Source organism: Bacillus rossius, chromosome 7, assembly GCF_032445375.1.
Source record: "Bacillus rossius redtenbacheri isolate Brsri chromosome 7, Brsri_v3, whole genome shotgun sequence".
Classification (NCBI taxonomy): Eukaryota; Metazoa; Arthropoda; class Insecta; order Phasmatodea; family Bacillidae; genus Bacillus; species Bacillus rossius.
Genome location: NC_086335.1, coordinates 43,378,282 through 43,393,118, shown reverse-complemented (window position 1 = coordinate 43,393,118; position 14,837 = coordinate 43,378,282). Strand labels below are relative to the sequence as shown.

Below are 14,837 nucleotides of genomic sequence, written 5' to 3'. Positions count from 1 at the left end.
CACAGAAATATAGAAAACAAATTATTTTTATGTATATTTCTTATATATATGCTCATGGTAATGCTTCTTTATTTCTTTTTTTTACTAAAACTATGTTTCAAATAAAGATTTTTCTTTCCTTCATGACATACCACGTATTAATTGTATTGGTTACTGTACAGTATACGACATATAAAAAAAAACGTCATTACAAATGTAATATTATTACATTGTTGTCTGCCCTACAGATTAGTTTTAAGATGAATTCTGGCCCTCGCAAAGAATGAAGTTGATTATGGTACTGCTTCTGCCATCTTGCTTCACTTGTCGACCGCTAGAGCACACTGGTGTCACCAGACGATCAGACACCTTACCGACCGCCATATTTATCGTAGCTATATCTGGATATTACTTGCTTGAAATAAAAAGAAATGATATTCATTTGTAAATCAGCAATGAGTTTTATTACGTTTTCTTTACAGTCAACAGGAGATAAACTATTTTAATATTGAAAAAAAAACTTATTGTACAAGACATAGACATTCTCTTGTGACTTGTGACTTTAAAAGTCAAAATGTAAATAAACATTTAAAATATTTAGCACATAAGTTAAAAAACACAAGAGTCAATTTCTGCAATTTCAATATCTACTTTATTAATACATAGAAGATATTTTTGAACATATTATATGACTAGTGCTTTTTAAGCACTTAAATTCACATATACAAAGGAGAGACTCAATGGTAACCATAATTTATTTTAATTAATATCTTTATCACCTCTACGAATGAAACTAAAATCTAAAATATCATTTCATTTGTATATTTAATTAACACAAAATAATTACTTATTCTAATGGTGTTATTTAATTACTTCAAAAACACATTTTCTGCGGTTTTTGTGAACAAAGCGAAGTAAAAGTAAGTACTTATTCCATTTTAAGAATTAATTCAAATCTAATCTCCGTCAAAAGGAAATATTTCTTATGCGTTAATGACCAACAGAAAGAATTTGACTTACATAAAAATTTAAAAGGCAATGGTTAAACTAAATTTTTAACATGTACTTGAAAAAAATATATATCTATTATCCTTGCTTTGAAGGAATATCACCATAATATATTTAACATCTGTTTACAGTTCTTACTAAGGCAGTTTATAAAAGGCACATTTATTTAATTTTTTTTTGTATCTGACACAAAAGATGAAATTTACATTTACTAATGGATTGAAAGTACTCGCAAAAACTTCTGGGTGAAGTAAAGCTCTAGGATATCTATTACAGTATACATGATTCATAATAGTTCTCAGTGTTTAGAATAAAATTTAATGTTTAATAGTCTTGTATATTTAAGTGATTTTGAAATTTCTTAAATTTATGTAAAATTAAGAACTTATATATCACTTGTACAATTAGACTTAAATTATACAACACTATAAATTATACAAACTAGTTTTCTGTCTTCTTTTTTTTCGGTACAATTCGTTTTCTGAGCACCTTACATTTCTGCTCATTAGAAGAAAAGATCTGAAAATCAGGCGTACTTGACAAATTTTTGGAAATATTGCTGTCAGATAAAGCATCTGGTTTATTAACTATTAGAATTTTAGTTTTAGTAGCTGAACTTCTACAAAATTGTTTTTGTTTGGTTTTGTAGAACTGATTGTTAAATAAATTTTAGATCTAATATTTTGATGTAATATATAATATCAAATATCTTCTATTGACTGCTACTGAATTGGGCGTTAAATTTTTATTTAATGAATTAATAATTTTAGATATATTTCATTTTTTCATTTCGTTTTTGTGTACATTTTTGCTAGCAACATAGTCACCTGATTTTAGAACTTTTCTTTGCTTTACATTCGTACATTTTTAGCGTTATATTATTCTCTCTCGTATAAAATCAGCTATATCATTTCAACACTCGGTTGAAGGTAACTTTTTATTTATCGCACCCAATGCGTTTTATAGGAACACATCATGTTTACATTACTAAGCACTGCTTAATTTGCTAACAGACACAACAATTTTCCAAAAATAAAAGTCATTTAAGCGATACAACAAATCTAATAAGAAAGAAATGGAAGTATTTTATTTTCGAAAAAAATATAAGAAATAACGTATGCTCGGTTAACAGTCTATTATAAAGTCATATAGTAGGTTCACGATTAATCATGTTTTTAGTTTATCACTCACACTTTCAGAACAGTTTGGTTTTGATTTAAATTATTACATAAGAAAGTTTTCTTGTTGAAGCAAACTTTTGGAATGTTATCTATTGAAATAAATGTTTGTGCACAGTTATTTATTTAAAAAAAAATTTATACATTGACATATCTTTTAATATAAAATGTCATTATAAGTTCTTAGATTGAGCATGAATGAACAGTTTTCATAAAAACTAAAGTAGGCGTACTGTGGATGATCTGGTAAACCCTTACAATGCCAATCACGTATGTGGTAAAACATTCAAATAAAATGTACAGTATACTGAGATTAGATTTATTTTATGAGATGTGGTTTAAAAATACATTAAATTAATAAATCCTTGTTTTACAACTTCATTATAAGTTAAAAGTTTAGAGAATACAATGTAATAGGACCAATTAGTTATTGAAGTAAAGAGTTTCCTCTAATCTTTGGAGTTGTGTGAGCAAGCCTCTTTCATACAGTGCTAGAAATATATTATGAAATCAATACCTATGAACGGCCACTTTCAGAAATGTATAAAAGCCATATTAATGTAATTCCAAACTTCTTTTTCGATGTTTTACATTTCGTTGTGTCATTGGGAACGATGAAAACAATGAAAATTCATAAACATAGTAATTGTTGACCTTTCAACGTTGAAAGACACACGTTGAATACAAAGAGAAAGCATTCATTTAACGACAAAAAAAAACATTATTTTTAATATTTCTACAATTTTAAAAGCGTTTCTTCTAAAAAAAATTGCAAAGTATTCTTTACTATTAACTAGAAATTTACGTCATGAAAATGATGATAAAATATTTTAATTGAATTGATAAAAAAAAACACTAAAAATGTTATTTTACGTGATTTGAAAAATTAATTTTTTTTTTGCGTCCTTTGGAGGCTCATATGTTTTAGTTTAAATAATTCGTTTGAGATAAATGAAAATAATAAATACATTTACTGAAGACAATCAAAAATAAATCAATTAAATTTTTTAATTTTTATGGTAAAAATATATGACGTTAAACACACATTACTACGTATTTAAATTTGGTACCACAATACGTAATGCAGTACGGTAAATATTTGTAAAATATCAGACACAATATACTACGAAACGAGTGGACTTCTGAGCGAAAAAATGTGTTATCGGGTAATATCTCCAACTATCACTAAACGCTAATTTTTAAAGAAAATGTATCCATAATTTAGTGTTAGACAGCAAACATTGTTCAGAAGGAGCAATGGGATAAAACATTTCAACACAAATACAGGCCGACGACTGCCGAGTGCTGCCGAAGAAACACGAAGCGTACAGTCTTCGCACCGGTAACGCGCTTCTATGGGACTTCCACGCCTTAACCTTGAAATTTTTGAAATTTTATGATGGAATATTAAAGATAAAGGCTCCATGCACTCACTTTCCACTTAAAACACTGCGTTTGGAATTTTTCATTTATAAAAACTTAAGTGAAAACACCGGTTTACGCCTTTTCCACTGTCCAGAAATGCATGTTCAGGAGGAAAACATAAAACTAATCTTGTATTGGTAAGTGCAATGGTTCTAAATGGGCAGTTGTAATCAGATACTTCAAACAAATACCAAGCAGTTAGTAAACAGTGGTTAAGGGAGTAGTATCCTAAATTATTTTGCTTCCAGTTTCATATTTACTGATTAAAAAAAAGTATAACTTTTCTTTATTGTTATATAAAATTTATAAATTTTATAATTATTTATTTTATATTATTTCAAAACTTAAAGGCCAATTCATATGTCAACCCTAGCATGAACCAAGAGCATGAAATGGTTTTAAATTAATCGTTTGTATGTAGCCTTTATCTTGTATTACTTATTTTTTCCATATAATTATAAATCAATAAAAATTACTTTTTCTAGAATCCCACAAACAGGATTTTTTTCATGGTTTCGGTGAAATACAAAATTTTTATTGATTTATAAATGATGTACAAAAAAATGAGTGTTACGTGTTAAAGGTTAACACAAACGATTAATTTCTTATCGTGTTAAACACGGTGACGAGCTGTTAGTTCAAGCAAGGTTTGGCATAAAAATCATTCCTTAAAGTTTATAATAAGTATAAAATAAAATGGATATTAAATTTATAAAACACCTTAAAAACAATTGGAAAGAGTTATTTTTATGACTTTTTTTTCAAACCAGCCATGTGTCTGATGAGAACGTATTTGATCCTAATTATATGATATATTATTACCAAAAACTCTGATAAAAACATTTTTTTATTTATAAACAGAAACCTAAGCACCGATTTTCAAATTTCTAGCTTCAAAAAAATGACAAACTTCCATACGAAATTTCATCCCCAATTTAGCACCGAAGGGGATGAATTTTCAAAACTCATTTCTTATTTCTCACCTACTTTATATAAGTAACTCCTTTGGAAATTTTTTTTCCATGTTTCTAGACCCCACCGATTTAGAGCATGCGTCGCCTGTCAGCCAGTCAGTGTTAAAGAGTTTTATCAAGTAGGTAATGAGCCGAAAAGGTGAAATTATAGGAATGAAAATAATTAAGGATACCTGCAACCCCTTTGAACACCTGGAGGCTCTGAACGAGGTTTTGGCCGGGCGGCCTTCGGATGGCGGGACGAAGCTACGCATGAGGCGGCGCGGTCGACCTAGCACGTCGCTTCCCATCGCGGCGATGCCGTTGTCCTCCGAGCGGACAGGCCGTCCTCAGCGGCTGATCTAGTTTGGCCTGTCCCCCCCCCCCCCCAATTTCCACACTCCGCAAAACTTACCCAACAACACACAAACAACACCCCGGGGGAAAGCTGCCGACCTCGAAGCGTCGCGAGGGGGTTCGCGAGGAATTTTTATTTTTTTTTGACGTGTAACATCTTAGCTCTCGACCCACGGCGGCGTTTGACGGGAGATATTCCCGTGAACGGAACGGGAAGTCTCGTGGAACGGAAACGTGTGACCACACGGTGATGTCATCTGTGGCGGATGGCTAGGAACCAAAGTTCGCAAAGCCAAAGGGAAATTGTTGGTATTAACTTTTGAATGCATTTTAAAAAGATGGGCATTCATTTAAAAAAAAAAAAATAAAAGTCCGTGTTGAAAATCAGATCCAAAGCCGGGGGTTAGTAATGTTTTTAAGTTTTTTTTTTTTTTTTTTTTAACTTTTATCGGAGCCGTTTCATTATAAATAGTCGACGTAGCTGTTCCGGCGCGCGCAGAATTTTAGTTGAAAACACAATTTGCTTGTATTTATCACGATCGGCAGGCATTATTTAAAAAAAAAAAAATCTTCAAAATTTCATGTCCGAGTTTCGTATTGTAAGTTTACATGCAACATGAGAACACGTGAATTTGAAAGTTACCGATGTTACACGTTACACATCTCTGCCGAGTGCTGCAAGACTAATAGCTCACACATTCTCTCTCAGTGGTTTCGATTGACAGGATGCTACGTCACAGCGGACCGCGCGCAGTGTTATTTTCATTTCATTTCCTCTTCGTTGCTATTTTTAGCTGTCTATCCCATAAATATTTTGGAACAACAAAAATCACTTGACATTTTATTTATTTTTTGGTTCAAAATTTTGTCGCCGGGGATTAACGAAGAGTTATTTTGACAGCATTAAATAAAATTTCGTGTCACTTGCGTCACATTTTACAACTCTCAGGTAACATTTATATATTTTCTGAAAGCTATACGGAACAATAAAGTGAAACGAAACATTCATGGTGTTATCGCCTTAGAGCTCACACAAAAAAGCATTTGTTCCGCAAAGAAAATCAATTATTCTTGTGGAAATTTTTAACTAAGATGAGTGGGATTTGGTTAGTAAAGATATGATCGTACTTAAAGGACAACTTTTTGAATCCACATTTTTTATAGCGCCAAGACATTTAATGACAGGAATGTATTTTTACTGTTTCATTGCAATGCAAAGGAATTTAGGATGCTTACAAACTTTGGAGTTAGTTAATACAAGTGCATTAAAAAACTTTTGGAAAGATGCCAAGTGTAGTTATAGGAGTTAATTTCCTGATTCGAGCTTTGGATGTTGTAAACTGCTTCAGCGGTAGATATACGGAACTTAAATGGCTACGAGGTCACAAGTAACTTTTTTTTTTACTTCTGTTCAGAAAAGTTTTTTTTAACTTCCTCACATCACACCATTGTCATTGGAATTAGTCTTCCTACTACTGCAAATGGGAACATTGCAAAAAAATATATTTTTTTTTAAATAGTGCATTATTTGTTTGTTCTGTTCACTGACAGATGTGAACGTCAGGATTTTTATTTATTTATTTATTTAATTTTTGTGAGAATGAAGTATAAACGTTACCTCACACAATTAATGCTTTTCAAAATGTGTTAAAACCTATTTAAACTGAATCATTTTTTATATGTGTAATTACAAATAGTCGTATTACAGTTACAGCATTTAAGATATTTTAAAACAACCAGTTTTTGTAATGATATCCACATTATTTCTAATTATATTTTTAATAATTTAGGATTTCTTAGTACGATAATACTCTTCAATTCATTATTACATTAAAAATACTGATCTGGTAAAGTTTTAATATATGAATTTTTCATTTTATGAAAAAGATTTTTTATTTTCCTTGAAATAACTTTTGGCGGATTTGAATAGTTCCTTAAGCAGTAAAATTTCCACTTAAAACCATTTCTATAGACATACTTAATGTTTGGAATTTTTTTACAGGAGCATTATCAGGTACGTGATATGAAGCCTTGCTTTCTCTTTATTTAATGTTTGACACTAATGTCACTAGTTTTTCCTTGGCGTTAAAGTAAATCGAAGGATTACGCAAAACAAGAAAAGAAAAAAAAAAGTAGTTACTGTGCAACGCAAGGAGGTGAATGATAAGTCAGAATTAAACCGCATCTTCAACATTGAAGTAGACCTGGATTCGAAGGCTGCAGGTGATTAAAAGAAGGGGAAAAAAATCCAGAGAAAGTTCCCCAGTTGGCCAGTTTTTTTTCTTTGGAAAGTTTCCGGCTCTGGTTAAGGAGGAAAAAAAAACGGGAACCAGTAACGCAGGAATCACATTGTTTGCAACAGTTTCGGGGCGAGTTCAACAGAGATATGGGATGTGTACACCTCGCGGTGTACAAACTCTCCCGCACATATCACTCGTCCTTTCCCCTAATTTCCTCTAAGTCTACAAAACCGGGTGGTTCACAAACTTTGCGCACAACTTTCGCGAGCCTCAGTTGATTAGGCCAGCATCAAAAGCCAAACAAACTCTGTAACTGTTTTAAGGAAACTCGGGTGAGTAGGGGAATGGTTAGTACTCCTTCTTGATTTTCAAGTACATTTAGAAGAAATACTCATGCAGCAGTTATAAAGTTTCAATTTCTGGTAAACAGTTAACATAATTTTTCGTTTCGGGGTTCCTATATTCCAAAACCATCATCAATTTGTAAATGTTTACATTTATGTATGTATTTTTATTTATTTTAACACGTACCGTTTAGTTCGTTAATAAGCCAAATCTGACTGGAGGTAAAAAATAGGCTAGAATTTTGAAAAAAAAATATAAAAAAAATAAATTTGACACTTTTTATATATGTAAATACAAAATGATATATATTTGAAGTTATTATACCTCCCAATAAAAGTATAAGAAACGTTTGAAAATTTCATCAGCAACTTTTAGTACACATTTTATCATCATTATCATTGGTTCAACAAAACACAGACCTTCGGTACATACATTTACAGAAGAAGAGTATAATAATTACCTAAGTCATCTTCAGTTGCTAACCTGAAATGAATCAATTAAAATTTGCATCCTGTTCATTAAAATCAGGCTGTAAGAACGTGAATAAGATTACAAACGTATTATTCGTGCTTTTTCGAATAATTGATACTAAAAGAGATTCTTGGAATGTTTCTCCTGATGAAGAGGCACCTGCTTTCTTATTTAAGCTTTTTACCTGGTTGCTTAAAAAGGCCAAAATTTGCCTACAGCATATTACCCTGAAACTAGCTTTAGGTAACGAATATAAGATTAAGTATCAGAAAAAATTGTATGTGTTTATTTCTTCTTGAGTTATTATGTGCACAGCCCCGACTTTTAGAGAATTTTTCTTTCCGTCGCCCTCAAAAAACAGTATTACAGCTGTAATATAAGTAACCACATTTAAAAATAATGAATTAATAACAGTTTTAATAAAAGTTTTTTTGTTATTATTTAGCTTGTTTTTCTCAATCTTGTTATTATATTTTCAATATTTTATACTGGCTGTGCATTCATAAATGTTACGCTCTTAAGGGGGCCTTAAAAATTCCACTTCTTCGAGTGGAAACGCAGGTGAAAATCTTCAGCTTGTACATTTTTACAATGTGCTACGCCGAAGTCCTTTGTATTAAAAAGCGTGGTTTATTTTATGTTTATATGTGCATTGAAATTTTAAAATTACGGTTTCAATTTGATCAAATTACTGACCAAAAAATAAAAATTAAATCATTTTAAACATAGTTTATTTTAAATATGTGCGTTTTTATTTACTTATAACAAACACTAAACGGACAGCAAAAACTTCACGGTGGAATTACTTTAACGTTAAAATTTTTCACTAGGAAAACTTGAAAGCTAATAATTATAATAATAATAAAATAATAAAATATACGGTTGCATTCTATTAATTTAAATCGTTGGCAATGCAAATTTTAATCATGCATTGGGGGAAAGTTAAGGAGAATCACCAATTTATTATTACTCCAAAGTAAACATATTTCACAAATAGGCCTGATAGATTTTTCCAACATGTAAACATTTATTTTATCTAGAAATATATATATATATATCAATATACATACTGACAAATATATAAAAAGTACTTTCTTGTTTCCAAATGTGTGTAAATTATCTGCATTTAGTTAATGATTACTATAATACTTCAAAAACTAAGAAAAAAAATGTAACGTAACATGCTGGTAAAATATTTTTTTTCTTTCAGAGATTTAACGTATCATGGTGCGTATTTAGAATACCGATTTAATTTATTGCTGTTTATCGTTCCCAATATTTCACTGTTTTCTTTATGGTCATCTTCTTAAAACAAAACATTTTAATTGCTATGTATGAAAAATAAATATGTTTGAATTATAATGTAAGCATTTTCCCTTATATTAGCGAAAAGTTAAATTTTATAAAAAAAAATATATAACATATATTTGAATGTACATGACAATCACCAAGTTTGAACATCAAGCTGGAAAACCATTGATTATTGTACTGTATGAAAACAACCTAAAATATTTTTTTTTATTTTGGTTTCTAAATTAAATAAGTCTAAAAACAGTATCGCCGTTTAGAAATATTTAGGATAAAATGATCGGCATGTTGTAAGGGTCCACAGAACAAGTTTTTTAAAAAATAAATCTCCAAGTGAAACCAGCCCTCAGGTTAGGAGTCATCAGTAATATTAATAGGGCTCATATTTTACTCAGCATGGCTTCGTTGTTAAGTATACAGTTGAAAAAGGCAACAGCGATTTGTGATCGTAACGTATAGCCCTCGCATGGTTCAGTAGCAAAAGTGAGAAATGCGCTCAGTGCGAATCTCGAGCTCTTAGATTAGTTTCAGTCAACAACATTAATGTTCAATTTTTTATATATATAAGTATGGCGTTCTTTTACGTTCTCTGCTGGCGAACGTTAGTGCACAACGATAATGCAGCCACTTAAAAGAGGAATTGCGACAGAAGGAAAGAGTAGCCTCTAAGCGAGGAAGAATACACGTGTTTCGGAGAGAGAAAAAAAGAAAAAGTAGGAAAGAAATATAAAAATATATATAAACGAGTTTCCTGGAAATCTCTTTTCCGTCGTCGGCACCAAAAGCGGTTCACTGTGTCTGTATATCATCGCTATTTATGAATGCGGCGGTATCCGCGAAACTCCTCCGGACCGCATTATATCTTCTGGCTCTTCGTTTTTTTTTTCTTCTTGTTCGTCTCGTTCCTGGTCGACCGAAGTAGTCCAGTTTCTGTCGGCCCCCCCCCCCTCCTCTCCGCGACCGGCGCGCGCCCCGCGGCCAAGGCGAGCGACACGGGGAGGGAGAAAAAAAAAACCAAGAACGAGTTTGGTGACACCAGACGCTCCAGGGCTCGCACTTTCGCCGCGGCCCGCAAGAACACTCGGGGCGCCTCGGTCGTACACGGACCACTGCTCTCGATTTCTTCTTCCACGTCATTTTTTTTTTCCTGTTTTTTTCTTTTCTTATCCTTGTCTCTTCAGCCGCGATGCGTGCGAAACTCGGACGGATGGTTCTGCGGACGTAATGCGAGTTGTGACGGCGAATGAAAGCGACGTCTGGGAGGGTCAAGACGGCCTGCTTCAGGTGGGCGAGGGCGTCGTTCGCTCCTCCTCGTCGTCTTCCTCGGCGCTGGTGGGCGTGGCGGCCGCCCAGGAGCTGCCGCGGGGCCGCTCCTGCTCGCCCTTGGCGGCCGACGAGCCCAGCGAGGAGGACGAGGACCTGGAGGAGAAGGTGTCCTTGGCGTCCTCCGGGTAGGCGCGGGGCAGCGCGCCGTAGTGGTAGCCCGCCGGCTGGTGCTGCCTCGCGTGGTGGTGCGCCAGCGGGTGCACAAGCCTCCCGTCGGCCGTCACCTTGCCCATGAACGAGCGTATCTCCTCGAAGTAGGAGTCCTCTCCGGCGCGCGCGCGGGCCCGCGCCTGGGGCGCCCGGTCGTCCAGGATCGACGGGCCGTCAGCCTCGTGCTTCTTCAGGTGCCTGTCCAGGTTGGTCTGCTGGCCGAAGCAGCGGTCGCACAGCGGGCACTTGAACGGCTTCTCCTTGTTGTGTATGTTGCGCACGTGCCTCTGCAGGTTGGACGAGATGCTGAAGGAGCGCTCGCAGTACTTGCACTTGTAGGGCTGCTCGCCCGTGTGCGTGCGCAGGTGGCGCGTGAGGTTGGCCGACCGGGGGAACACCTTGCCGCAGAACTTGCAGCTGTAGCGGTCCTTGAGCTTGCCGGGCGCGGCGGAGGCCGGCTGCTGCTGCTGCTGCGGGGGCGGCGGCGCGTGGCCGCGGAAGGCGGCGGGGGGGTGGCCGAAGGGGTAGGCGCGGGGCGGCGGCTGCGCGAAGCCCGGGTAGCCCAGCCGGGGCGGGTCCTTGCCGCCGCCGTACAGCGCCTCCAGCATGGCGGGGTGCGGGAAGAGCACCGGGTAGGCGCCGGCCGCAGGCGCCTCGTCCTTGCGCGGCGACGGCGACCGCAGGATCAGGTTCCTGTTCTCGTCCTCCAGGCGGCGCCGGATCACGACGAGCGACAGCTTCTTGTGCTCCACCCGCAGGTCGAGCGGCTGCGGGTCGTCGTCGTCGTCGCCGTCGTGCGGGCGGCCCGCGGGGGACATGTGCGGCGCCGGCGTGTGCCGCGACAGGTCGAAAGGCTCGTCGCGCCGGCGCGGCTGCTGGGACAGCGACAGCGACAGCGGGCACATGGCCGCCTGCTTGGGCGAGCTGTGGCCGCCCGACGACAGCAGCATCTTGCGCGGGCTGGAGTCCTTCTCGCGCATGTCCAGGCCGGCGAACAGCGGCGGCGCATGGGGCAGGGACGCGATGCGCGGGTAGTGGCAGTACCAGTCCACCGCGCTCATCGGACAGGCCGCCGGCGCCCGCCTCGGCTGCGCACCCTGCAACAGCCACGCCGAGCCTCAGCACCGCTCCCCGCTCCCCGCTCACACCAAACAAGTGCCTTCGCACGCGCCTTGCAACTTACACTTAGCCTACCTGTCATGATAAGGATACTAACTTTAATTTTGCATGCAACAAATTAAAAGAACAAAAATAATAAAATAACTAGAGTGTTAGTATAAATACGGCTGATAAATTATAAATTCAATAAAATTAAAAAAAAATTAAATTACTTGTGCGTATTCAATTTTAAGATGACCAATTGTGTAAAATTAAATATTTTGTTCTAGTCCTAAAAGATTATATATAAATTTTTATTAGTAATGAAAATCAATAAATATGCTGAACGGTTATCCTTTTTTATTATTATTTTTATTATTTAGTAAATAATAAAGTAATAATTTATAGTGAAAATAACAATACATACGGGAACATAACCTCACTCATATAAATACACTTGAAACACACTGGAAATAATGTATATCCACAATTTATACCACAAATATTCACAAAAAAAATGTTTTTAATGATACGGACCAGTAAAGTATAAGATTTAAGAGCACATATACAATTTTTTTGTATGTAACTTTTTTTTTTGATCCTGTGAAAATTTCGTTGCATGGTACGAGCGCATCGTTAAATTTCTCTCTCATATTTTTTTTTATAACACGCCTAAAGAAACATATCTTCAAAACTGAATCCATTAACATGTAACTGGCTATTTTATCTGTGATGTTATATCTTTGTTAATTAAGCAATGTTTTCTTTATTCTAAGCTCACGTACATTTATTTTTTTTAAATTCAAAAAATTACTTTACATGTAATTGTATATCAATAAAAAATATATTTTTTAATTTATGAATTAAATAATATATCCTAATGAAAAGTATAACATGTAAACTGAAATAACTCTTATACTTGCTCATTTTTGTGTTACATTTCCTGTAAAATAAACCTAGTAGATTTTTGGGAATCATATCTAACAGCTGGAAATTAAATAACATAATGATATTTACATTGTATATTTATTTTTAAATAAATCTTCAAAGTTTAAGTTTTAGCACCAGGCCCAAATAAACATACATGAAAAAATATTGCCTTAATTATGGTGTGTGGAAAATCTAGTAAATTCAAATTCAAAATACCAACATAATAGGTATTTACAACACTTATTCTTTAGAAAAATGGATAATTGTTACTGTTCAGTTACGTGGCAGTCAAAGAATGATACGTATGTGCACCATGCCTGCTTAGCTATTATATGTCACAGGGTACAAAAGGCTTTATAATTTTACATGTACCATAATACTGATACACGTCCGATAGCCTTAGTCAGCATTATTGCACACCCTCAAAACAGTGACACACCAACCTATGGCCCATCCGTAGTATACTTATCACTTCCTCCCCCCCCCCCCCCTTTTTGCTTCTTTCAATATTTTTCCGCATTAACTACGTCATCACTAAACAAATCAAGAAGGAGTAACGGAAAAGGATTAAAGGAAAAAAAATAATAATTCAATATTGTGATTTGTGATTGTTGCAGATGAAAGCTACGAGAGCGACTGCATGTTTATTTTCTATTGACGTGACTGGGCGCGAGTGAAGCAGGGACGCAACACTTGATTGGCCGCGTGAGAGAGGGGCAGCCGTTGCAGACTGCGGCCCGCGGGGAGGACATCCTGTGACGCCACATCCGCCGGGCCCCGGACGGGAAATTGGGGAATCGAAAGCCAGGCGTTATGATAAGCGTGTCTGCAGCAGAGTTTGGGGGGGGGGGGGGTGTTTCCACCGGTTTGTTTAGGAAAGGGAAAAAAGGGGGGGGGGGATGGGGGGCAGAAGTCAGTGACCCGAAAATAAAATAAAAAAATAAAAGACCCAAAGGAGAGAAAAGCTGAGGAATAGCTGGAAGAAATGGCTGCACGGTCGATTTTATTACACCCTGGTAAAAAAAAAAAAAAAAAAAAAAAAAGGACACCGCGCCCCGGAGCAACATCCGTGCCACTTCTGCATTGTTGCGACAGCCGCGCTAATTGCGGCGTTTTTCAACACTTTCCCCTCCCCAAGTGCAGGCAAGGGCGCGAAAGGAAATCTGCGCTCGGGCTTGAACGAGACGAACGATATAAACATTAAAAAATAAATAAAAACTTTGTGCAATATTTACAAAACCAGTTGCCAAGAAATAGTTTGCTGTACTACAAGAAAGATATGGTATAACTTTATACAACACATAACACATGATTTACTTTTTTTTTTTTTTTTTAGATTTAGAGACAATACCGACTATTTCTTACGAAAATTGGCGTATAATGTTATATTTTAATTGATGTTTCAATTAAGTATAATTTTTTTGAACCCTCGAAAAGATCAGTAAAAATTCAATAAGTGGACTGTATTCTGTTATAATGCTTATTGGTGTGCGCAGTTAATGCTGGAAAGCTATTCAGGGAACGGATCACAAATAACTTTAACTATTGGAGGTACTGGGACAACACAGAGCATAAATGTCCAGGTCAAGAACACTGTTTCGTAGTGATACATATATTTTTCATATAAATGTAAATATTTAAAAATATCTGTAAATTTACATGCATTTTTTAATTTAATTTACAAAACAAAAATTACTATTTAGCTTGGAGTCCCATTTCACAGAAAGTGTAAGTTCACGTGCTTGTAAACATATCCAGTTACGTGTGTGCCACAAAATTACTCTTCCCACGAACTTGTAACGAAATGTAAATTTTCACAAATTTACAACAAAAAAAAAACTTTTTTATTCTGACAAACTTGTAGCTGACACATGTTGTATACGAATCATTTACTCCCTTGGTCACATCTACATTTTCATCACATTTACATATTAACTTATAGAAAAAAATGAATTAGAGTCATAAAAAATAACTATTACAGGTGCGTTAATTAAACTAGGTGTATCAATAACACGCGTCATACATAATTGAAACTTGTACTTGTTAGTGGCAACTTTTTAAATAACTTA

The 14,837-nt window shown here is 35.8% G+C and overlaps 1 protein-coding gene across 1 annotated transcript in view; it reads right to left on the bottom strand.

Annotated features, from left to right (window-relative positions):
- Positions 1–416: 416 nt before the first annotated feature.
- Positions 417–14,837, bottom strand: part of LOC134534542 (MDS1 and EVI1 complex locus protein EVI1-A-like) — a 149,166-nt gene continuing 134,745 nt past the window's right edge. Inside the window, exon 2 of the mRNA XM_063373025.1 lies at positions 417–11,837. Coding sequence (XP_063229095.1) covers positions 10,545–11,801 — 1,257 coding nt within the window. The 5' untranslated portion in view covers positions 11,802–11,837 and the 3' untranslated portion in view covers positions 417–10,544. The remainder of the gene's footprint in view (positions 11,838–14,837) is intronic.